General features: G+C 35.2%; 1 protein-coding gene across 1 annotated transcript; it reads right to left on the bottom strand.

The window, feature by feature from the left end:
- Nucleotides 1–968: 968 nt before the first annotated feature.
- Nucleotides 969–8,000, bottom strand: LOC132177736 (probable sulfate transporter 3.3). The gene is made up of 13 exons (XM_059590178.1): nt 7,575–8,000; nt 7,434–7,482; nt 7,121–7,328; nt 6,816–6,987; nt 6,375–6,440; nt 5,619–5,732; nt 4,887–5,003; nt 3,764–3,890; nt 2,524–2,810; nt 2,226–2,416; nt 2,008–2,093; nt 1,500–1,576; nt 969–1,411 (listed from the first exon to the last, which is right to left on the bottom strand). The coding sequence occupies exons 1-13, from the start codon at nt 7,869–7,871 to the stop codon at nt 1,241–1,243; spliced, it is 1,962 nt and encodes a 653-aa protein (XP_059446161.1). The 5' UTR covers nt 7,872–8,000; the 3' UTR covers nt 969–1,240.
- Between the last annotated feature and the right edge of the window lie 2,972 nt (nt 8,001–10,972).

Raw genomic sequence — 10,972 nt, 5'->3', positions numbered from 1 at the left:
GTATTGGAGAATAACTCTAGAGCTACATCAGCCAACTCTAGAGCTGCATCTGATCCTCATCCACAGATCATGAGATAAGCAAGGATTCAACTAGAAGATAACATTTATGTTTGATATGTTATGTTGCAAATCATTCTATAGACATAAGAAGAATCCCACCTTTCAAGTGGGCTGATTGACATAAACCCTGTTGGAAGTCCCACAATATTGCTTGGGTATTAAAGAGATGGACCATTTATAAGCAGGGTGAGGGGAAACCTTAACTCTTGAGTTAGTTTTTGGGTTGAGTTAGGCCTAAGACCCATTTCTAATATGACCCATTTATAATATAGTATTAGAGCCTGACCCAATTGGCTGTGGCCCACCGCCTCTCATTGCTACATGTGTTGTCATGGATCGATGTCCTCCCGCTACACGTGAAAGGGTGTGTTGAAAGTTCCACAATATTACTTGGGTATTAAGGAGATGGCCCATCTAAAGGGTGAGGGGAAACCTCAACTCTTGAGCTAGCTTTTAGGTTAAGTTAGACCCAACACCCATTTCTTACACTTCTATTATATCTCTTATTGATTTTAACAAAATCTTACAATGGTGTACAACAAAGCTGAAAAAGTAAATTTGAATCCAAAATCTTGGGGCATGGTTGGTTAGATGAACAACATCCTTAAGATATTTTCCTGCTCAGAAAAAGGAGATCTGTCTAAACCTGTTATCCTCTTATCTTGCCTTGGCTAACCTGTCAAGCCATTTTAGATAGAGCCAGCATATATCAATTACTACACAGACAAAATGTTATCTACTCAGAATAAACTTACACTTTGAGAAACCTAAGACGAGGTCATTTTGTGTATCTATCCATGTTGGATAAATCTCAAACCCGTACAAAACGGCTCCTCCACACATTATCAATTTTTATTATATTTCTTTGTTAGTTTCCTTATTAGCGTCAATTTAGAATCAGTAGCCCGTCTATAACAGCCATGTAATCCTTTTATTAGTAATTAGTCAAGGAAAAAGTATCCCAAAGTTAGTACAAATCTTTGAGTTGAGATTACTCTACATTGTTCTTGTGTGGGTGAGTTTGTGAAAATCTGCTACGAAAGTTAGGAATTGAACGTTTTCAGGAAAAAATTACAATCTTCAGTACTGGTACAAGGCACATGACTACTTGATATATATATATTATTCATTTTATTCTGGACTCTTTTCAAACAAGTAATTTATGGTGAGCAAAACTTGTCTATGTCCCTTCATGATATGTGGATGACGACTGACCCTTCGTTCTTGATGAAAGCGAAGCTACAGCTTCTCCAACTGTCATGAAAATGTTATCAGGTCTCATGAAATAACAAGCTTCATCTGCCTTTAGAAGTTTCTCCATAACCTCACTCAGAGGATTCACCAATATCAGCTGTGATGCCAATTTGTCACGGTTGGAGTATGAGATCATCAGCCACAATAAGTATATATATACTTAGAAGAGAGATTTTATTCCTTACCTCAACACCTTTCTTTTCCATTGCTTTCCTTAAAACCTTGAAGAGAGATACCCCGCTTGTGTCTACAGCACTCACCGCTGAAAATGTAAAGATTATATGTATTATAGCCGGTGAGATTATCACTTATCTCAAAAGTTTAAGTTGGTAGAATATAATAAATTCAATCATTTAATTAATATTCTAACATTTTTCTCTCGTGTGAGTTCAAATTCATCTTTAAAAACTGACTTAAAATATTTAACTGAATTCTAGATTTACTAAGTTAGTCTACTTAGAATAATACTCAAATTAACTACATTTTTATTTTACAATTGTTCTGCAATTAACGTTAGTGTGATAGTCCGAACCAACTCTTAAATCGTTTATTGTTTAAAAAATATATATACAAGAATTTGTTAAAACTGATGCATCAACATTGTACGATAATTATGAGATGGAAATATAAATTGATAAACTATCACAGTCCAGAATAAGTGTCATCTTGAAAACATGGTGAACATGAATTTACCTGACATTTCCAAGATCAAAAATCGAAGGCATGATTGCTTTTTCATATCTTCTTCAGCTTCATATTCTTCTATCCATCTCAAAATCCTGCATAACATGAAGAAGCCATTTATTTAATTAGAGAGAAAGAAGAAAGGCAAAAATTATTTAAGGATAAAAACTAGTGCAGATCGAAACTGACATCATTGTCAATAATAAGGATATAAATAAACAACCAACCTTTCATTAAGATACGTGATGTTAGCAAAGTTTATGGGAGATTCAATGCTTAGAATGAGGAAACCAGGGACGCTTGAAGCTTCCTCATACTGGTGAAGATTTCGGTATATATCAGTCCCAGGTATTTTCCCCAACATCACCGTTTTTGGCCTTGTGATTTGCAGAAGGATCTTGAAAATGGATAATCCAACCTAATCATCATCATTATATATATATATTTCATGTCATATAACATGCACAGAAGAAAAACATAAAGAAGAATTATGCAGAAAGAATAGATATATATATATATACTTACAGCAATGGCAAGGCCTTGTTGGACAGAGATGAAAATAACACCAAAGAAGGCACACAAGGTTACGACAAAATCGAACTTGTCAACCTTCCAAATGTGAAATGCAGAGGGGATATCAATGAGACCAACAACGGCGGTGACAATGATTGTACCAAGTACAACATTTGGTGTGTACTGGAAAAGAGGCATCAGGAAGAGGAGGGTCACCATCACCGTCACTGACATTACTATGTTTGATGCTGCTGTTTTTGCTCCTGCATTGTGATTCACAGCTGACCGCGAGAAAGCACCTGAAATTTTATGTCATATATACATTATTCTATATATATCTTAAGGTTTTAATTACTGACCATAGAATTAAATCACTCACAAAAGAAAACAAACAAACAAACAAATAAAAGCCTTAATTATTTGTCCTTGAGCTCTCTAGACCAAGCGGTTTTCACTTCCATAGAAAGAAAATATAGTGCCAACTTTTTTTCTTTCTTTTTTTTATGGAAGTAATGCAAATCTGTATATTAATGTACTACAGGTAAAAACTTTATAAAAATTTTATCTCTAAACAAGTGGTATCAAAGTCATAGTTAGCTTCCTGAGAAGGGGTTTACAGGTGTCTGTATGCGTCGGGTTTGGAGTTGTGTCTGCATGCACAACTCTTGACGCAAGACACTTTTTAAAATATAAAATGACTCACAAACGAGGAGGAGTTGGGTCAATGTAAAAAGAGTCGAGGAGATTTTTGTGACTACACTTGTGAGTGTTGAGTCTCACATTGTGAAAAAAAAAAAATAGTACTTAATATACCTAGTTGGCATAAGCCCATTAACTTACGCTTTTAAGAAAATATAAAGAAAAAAAGTACTTTATATATTTAAGTGGATCCAAACACATTAACTTAGGTTTTTGGGCTAAAGTGGTGTTCAAATATATATATTAAGTGAGTGAGAATTCCATAATTGCGTTATCTCCCAACACAAATTTATAGAAATATTTTTGTTTTCCTAAAATTTTTTTATAATTATTTCTTGAGAGAACATTAAAACTTTTTGATAATTTAGAAGGACATTGAAGCAACCTTTAGTTAGGAGGGACGGGACATTAATAATCAGGTGATAGTTTAAAGAACTTTTTCTAATGACAGAATTATGTATGGTTCCCTAGATAAATATCATGATTTTGTCCCTGATTCAACCGTTAAAAAGTTTAGGAATAAGGGTCAAACAGGTAATTAATTGAGCAGTACCTGTTGTAACGTAGCAAGAAGTGGAGGAGCCAACCATATTCATTAACCCGATTGCTATCATCTCCTTGTTTCCATCCACTTGGTAGTCCTTTAGAGCAGCAAAAGTTCTTCCAACCGCAATGCCTTCCTGTTTTGAAACAAAATTATAACAATTAAGTTAATATGCATTTTTATGGTTAAGATCACTCATATTGGCTCAGCCATATTTTACTTTTATTTAAAATAGATAAGTAAAATACGAAAAAACTCTATGCATTGGATTATGCATCTCACATGCAAAATACATTGAGATGCATAATCCATTCTTGTTGCATTTACAAACAGTCACTATTCACACATCAATCTCATTAATATACTATTTCTCTTTTAAAATCTTATTTTTCTAAAATTTTCTCCAACAATTTCTCTCTCCACATCTCTCTTTTTCCAAAATTTTATCCTACTATTTCTCTCTCTACATCTCTCTTTTTCAAAAATTTGAAAAATAAGATCTTTAATTACGAAAAATACATATAGATAAAAAAAAAAGAAAAAAAAATTGATAATCAAATGTATGGTTTTTGATTAACGATTTTGTTGAGGTTATCCCACATTGGTTTTGGACAGAGCTAGTGATCACTTTGCAAGAGGGAGATTGTTGGGATTGTTGGTCTTGAATTAGCTTTTGGGGTTGAAAGAGACCCAAAACCACCTTACATTAGTATAAGAGTCTAAGTTCAACCAACAAGTCTCAGCTCAACAATCCACAGGAGAAATGGGTTATCTCTGCTCCAACTCTGGGCTCGATGTAAAGGGGAGATTGTTGGTTATCGCACATCGGTTGTGAAAAGGGGTTGATGGTCACTTTATAAATATGGGAGAAAGCCTCACTTCTTGAGCTAACTTTTGGGGTTAAGAGAAGCCTAAGACCACCCAACAGATTTTGCATAAAAATATGTATAAACCAATGTAAATGGTCTAACAGTTAACATCGAGAGTTCGTAATTTACTACGAATTTAGTTATTTACAATAATCTCATTCCATAATAATAATAATAATAATAATAATGAATTTTACGCGGTTCTATGATAGTTCTGATAATTAATTGTGTTTAAAAATAAATAAAAATAAAAGTGAACTTACAGTGAGGGATAAGATGCCAGTAACAAGGCCAGTTTTGATTACCAGGCCCAGGTGGGTGCCATGAAAGTGCAACATGTTCCATGAAGGTGGGTTCAATCCTTGTTGCAATTTTCCGATCTACTCAACAGACCCAGCTAATTAAAAAGATTAGTAATGACAATGAAAGATTTAAATAGAAATAATGTTATTTAGTAGATAAATATACAATTGGATGATATAATAGTAAAAATAAAGGGAAAAAAAAAAACACATAGCATAATTTTTACTGAGATTTTGTAAATACTCAAATCTCATCTCACTTTTATTTTATTGAGCTGACGTGGTAGTGCTTATTATTCCTTAGATTCTTTCATTTTAAATAAATGTTGATCCCAGAGCGAAAGCTGATGTGTATTGCCACATCGATTAATAGTAATTCTATAAGTCATTCTAGTGTCCCTCTAACAATAAAGTGGCTTTTAAACTCACAATTTGATCAAAATTTAATAATAATAATCAATCACAAAGCTAATGGTAATTTTAGAAGCCACGTCACTTGGAGTGTCACAAGAGTAACTTCTAGCATTACTCGGCACATCAGTCTAATGAAATAAGGGTGAGATGGCAGTTGAGTACGTAGGATTACTCATTTTTACTGCATTGTCATCATTTTAAATTGTATAAAAATTATATAATAATTTATTAAATTACTTTACTCGTCGTCATGTGTAAGCCATGGTGGCCTGAACTTACCACGCTGATGCCATGGTGATCTGCCTTGGCCGCGAAGACGAGGAGGGTTGAGAGGATCACGGATGCAAGAGGGGCTCCAGCTGACACCCAGAACAGCTTTGGTTTTTTCATGCTCTGCAGGATTAGATGATCAAGTTAAAATGCTTTAGAAAAAAAAAAACTTTTTCAAAAGTATATAAATTAAAAACACCATTCAAAATACATTAACAAATAGAACTTAGAAGAAACAATTGTTTTATTAGAGGGTTTTCTTAGAGGGATCTTTGGAAGAGTACCTCCAGTGGATCATCAGCAAGTAGAAAGTTTTTTTTTTAATTTTTTTAAAAATTATTTTCATGAATAATAAAAAGAATTCTTAATAAAAGAAAAATGGACGGACAACATCAATCATGGAGACAGATGACACGTGGTCTGCATGCAGAACCGAGTCAACTCAAATACAGCATATGAAGAAGTCTTTAATCTTTATAAAAGGAGCCAAGCCGACCTTTATCAATCGCCAATGGCAATCAGTGCCACCATGGTAAAGATTGTTGATGGTTTTTTGGGTCAGAGTACGATACTTTTTTTGACCCCACACGAGTGTGTGTGTTTCTATCAAACGGCTGTGATCCATGCAACAGATGGGTTGATATAGACAATCATAACCGTCCATAATAAATACAATGAGTCACTGAGGTTGTCCGGTTGAGTGCATCCTTTTAGAGAAAAACAAAGAGATAGAGAGATATATGGTTGTGGGAATAAATAACGTACAACATGTCTTGCCAGCAAAAGTACGACAAGGAAGCAAAAACCCATGAGTATAGTTTGCCATGACCACTGCAGAAAATCGGTGAAGATAATGTAAGAAGCAAAAGAAATGCTAAAAAACAGAGTCATATATAATTAACTCATAACGTATATTTATTAGGATAATTGGTGGCACTACTCCCGCTGTAGGCTTTTATTGTGTTTTTCTTGAACAACTTCTTATGATTTATTTCACCCTCTAAGATGTCAACGTCAAACCTGATATCAGTCTTCCAATGTTATTATTAGCATAGTTTTCTTTTTCTTTTTTTTTTTCTTTTTTTTTTTTTGGTTTAAATTAGATTAATGTTTGTTTTAAAAGAGTTAAATTGATATAAAGAGATGAATTTAATGGTTTAATTTATGTTTTAACACTGGACTTTGAGGAGGAGAGAACAGAGTTACCTCTTTAGTGGTGTGGAAAACAGAGCTTAAAACAGGAACTATGCCCATTTGTTTGGTGAAATGGGTGATTCCGAGGAGGCCTTTAAGCTGTTGCAGAGAGACTATAATAGCCGCCCCAGCCATGAATCCAATAAGAGTAGCTTTTGAAAGAAAGTCAATTATAAAACCAAGCCTGCGCAAGCATTGTCATCCAAACAAGAATATCCAAGAATGAAATTATTTTATGTAATTCCAGAGCATATATATATCAAATGGGTTTTTAGAGTATAATATTGCTGATTAAGAAAAAGAAAGAAAGAAATCACCTTAAGAATCCTAAGGAAGCTTGGAAGAGACCAGCGAAGAAGGTTGAAGTAAAGGCTAGTTGAAGAAACAGGACAGGGTCCTTGTTGGGAGATACTTCTTGCATAAGCATGGATCCCAGTACAAGAGAAGCAATAGAAACTGGTCCTACTGCTAGGTCCCTAGAACTTCCCAGAACAGCATACACAAGTGGAGGAACAAAGCTGGAATCTGTATCATATATAATCAAACCAACCAAACAAAAAAAGAAATTTGTAAATACTAAAACAGAACATGCCTCAAAGGTACAGAGAAGTTGAAAAACAATATACTCACAGAGACCCACAATTGGAGGGAGGTTGGCAAGCTTAGCATAACTGATTCCCTGAAAGGAAAATAAAAGAAAAAAAAAAAAGGTAAAGGAGAAGAAAGGTTCAAATTAATGCTAAAAAGAATGAAAAGAGAACAGAGCAAAACCTGGGGAATGGCTAAACTGGCAATGGTGAGACCAGCGATGATGTCGGACTTGAAGAGTTTGAAGCTGTAATTAGGACCCCATTGAAGAATAGGGAAGACATACTGGGCGGCAAGGATTAATTTCTTATTCATTGGCTGCCCTTTGAATTGGCGCAAAGGGTCATCAGGGAAGAAGGTTTCCTTGAGCCTGGTCTTGAGCTTCTCGATGGTGCTCTTATGGGGCGGTGGGACAACCTTGTGTGCTTCCATGGATATTTCCAAGCAGTGGGAATGCATGGTTTCAGCATTGGAATCCATGGGAAAGAAAGGAAATTCAACTCCTTGCCTTTGTCGAGCAATATATATTCCTTGCTCTCTGTAGCTGTCTTTTATGAGTCTCCCCAAGACAGACCCACTAAAATACGTACTACTTTGCTACTGGCGAAATAAATAATAAATAATTGGGTACAGCAATAGCATTATGGAAGTCGAGCCCACTCGCTTTTTGCTCACGTCCAAAAGGGTCTTATATACCCATATATGTGATGATTTTGCCGCTAGTGAAGTTTTCAAAAACCAATCAGAAATTAATTAAACGGCAAACACAAGGAAAATGGAGATGTGTCTTCAATGAAACAAAAGCGGAATATTCCTCTCTGATTCGGTTCTCTCTTTCAGAAATCTCCTCCAATCTGTTCATGAATTTAATGAGGATGGTTTGCAGGTGTCAAAAAGGGGACAGAGATGAAACACAGAGTCATATGTAGAGTCGGCAATATGACTCTGTTATAATATATATATATATATATATATATATATATATAGTTTTAAGGCTAATGCGACAAAGCATATAGTGTGACACAATATGTGCATAGTTTTGTGGCCATGATTTTTAGATGATGATTTGATTCTGCATTCAGAAGATAAGAATTTGCTTATTCGATGTGGAGGTGGCCGTAGTTGCTGCTAATGCCGGAATAGCATATATGTATATATATGGCAGTAACCATTTACTCTTGCAGAGAGGTTGACGAACATTCTTTTTTTTTTTTGAAAGAGGTTGACGAACATTCTGTCACCACTTTTAGAACAGGCTCTAGAGGCGGTGTAACCGCCCAAAACAACTTGGGTGGTTCGATCATTTTATCAAATATTTTAGATAGTCTGACCGCCCCTCAAGAAGGGTGGTCGAAGAAGCGGAAGGATATTGAAATCTTTTGGATAGTCAGATTGATGATAGGTTACCTGTAAAAAAAAAAAATTAAGACAAAAACTATCGGGATGATACTGGTCGGTGAGAGATTGTTTGATGCTTAAGTCAGTAAAAATTGTCTAAAAAAATAAATAGATACTATGTAGGAGAGGCTCCTTATCCAATATGTTAGCTTTGATACCAATTAAGTGTTATTTTCCTTGTAAGGCATATTAATGGCAATGAGGTGTATAATTTTAATGTAGAGAAGAATCCAAGAGTGAATTGATTATTTTCTTTCCTTCAATGGTCTGATTATCCTTCTATATAAAGACTGATTGAGTGGAATCCACCTGTAATTTATATTTGAGAGATAAAATGGCATAATATTGACGGTTCATTGTAATTAAGAGATATATATCTCTGCTCTAGAATTGCAGGAATATAAACATTAGAAAACAAGTCAATTATCAGCATACTTTGTTTATTATGGCAAATGTGTGGATTGGCTGCACAATTATTGTCCAAAGGACCAAGGTTGGTGAAAGCTGAGCCACACCCACAAACATGCATGCCGAATTCTTCCCAGTAGAAACTGAGGCTTGGCTAATTCCTTCATAATTCAACATAAGCTTGACTAATTTACGAGTACGGTATTAATTGCCACTATATTCTAATTACCATAAATTAATATTTTCTAGGCACATACTTACACTTTAGGGTTTTTTTTTTTTTTTTTAATTGAATAAGGAAGAAAGGACTACAAGGAAGGATCTTTCCCATTTCTGATCCGAATGGAAGAAAGAATAGGAGATCCCGTGGGAATGCTCCTAAAAACAAGATTGGAAGCAGCCCATTTAGCTAGAGCATGTGCACCAAAGTGCCCATGCTTTTTTGTGAAATCTCTTCTCATTCCATGAAAGATTCAAAGCATAAAACTATTATATCACAGAGCATAAAGCTCTTATGAATATAGACAAAAGCTATATGGTTACAAAGTCGTAAATACATCGAAAAATCTTAACAATCAAATCGTATCCATGACTACCGATCTTACCCATGTACAAACTTCATTTATAGGATAGATCTGCTCCTGGCAGACTAGATATAAGACATGGGTTGATCATATCCCTACAACAAAAATTTTTATTTAACCGGCCGTGAGAGATAAGCCCTCACACCGAAAAATTATTCGTCCTCAACTTGAAAGCTAGAACAACATAAACAAACAACAAGCAAAAAACCACAAACAGCAGCGGCAGGCTCACACAAAAGCGCGTGAGATTGGCGCGTTCGAACCACAACCGTCGCGAGCCAACCAGAGGGAAAACATTTGTTATCTACAAGACTCGTTGGCGTTGGGGAAGAATGTGTAATGACACATATATGACTTGGACCGGCGATGAAAGCCTAGATTTGCTTCGGAAAAAGCCGATCTAACAACCCTTTCAGAAACCGACAAAGGCAAAAGATTGGGGAGGACAAAGAACGGTGAGGTGGAGTAGACGGCCAAAGTGGTGGAGGAGGTTGGGTGCTGCTGCTGGAGACTAAACAAAATCTAAAACAAAAACAAATGAAAAAGGGGAATCCATCCTTCCTCCCTTCTGTAACACTTGGACAGATAAAAGCTAAAAGAAATTAAAAATTAAAAAGTAAGATATTAAAATATTAAATTAAAATATGATTTGGTGAAATTAGATTGAGCGCAGTGAGATTTATAGGCGTTTAATAAAAAAGGACTAGATTTCCAAAGAACAAGTTTTAATAGAAAGAAGAGAGTAAAAATTTTTAAGTACGAATTTTAGCCCAAGGTAGTCCTAGGTTGAGTACTGTGGTACACTCGATAGCCCTAAGTTAAGCAGGATGATATGCTTGACAACCTTAGGTTGAGTGAAGTGGTGCGCTCAACAACTCTAAGTTGGCAAGGGTGGTACGCTCGAAAACCCTAGGTTGAATGGGGGGTACACTCGGCATACCCAATGTAATGCCCCACCAAATATAAATGCATTATAAACAAGACACTATTACTATTACCTTTTGAGAAATGTTGTAAGGGAAACCAAGGCATTATCATAAACAAAATTGCCTTAACTTAAAAGCATGTTCTATAAACATATAGATATCATCATTATCCCTAAAATGTACATCATTAAAACTATATACATACAAAAGGCTTGAATCTAATCGCTCCTCCATAAAAACTACCTTGGATCTCGAAAGATTGACC

The sequence above is a fragment of the Corylus avellana genome, chromosome ca4, assembly GCF_901000735.1.
Source record: "Corylus avellana chromosome ca4, CavTom2PMs-1.0".
Lineage (NCBI taxonomy): Eukaryota > Viridiplantae > Streptophyta > Magnoliopsida > Fagales > Betulaceae > Corylus > Corylus avellana.
Note: the sequence above shows the minus strand (reverse complement) of the source record. Positions and strands in the feature narration are given on the sequence as shown.

Bases quoted from the DNA above. Each gene is read 5' to 3' on its own strand.
- LOC132177736 (XM_059590178.1), bottom strand. From the start codon at position 7,871: ATGGATTCCAATGCTGAAACCATGCATTCCCACTGCTTGGAAATATCC. The intron at 7,483-7,574 runs GTTTTGCTCTGT...TTTTCCTTTCAG, and splicing joins CCAGTTTAGCCATTCCCCAG to GGAATCAGTTATGCTAAGCT. The intron at 6,441-6,815 runs GTAACTCTGTTC...GATTTTCTGCAG, and splicing joins TTTTCCACACCACTAAAGAG to TGGTCATGGCAAACTATACT.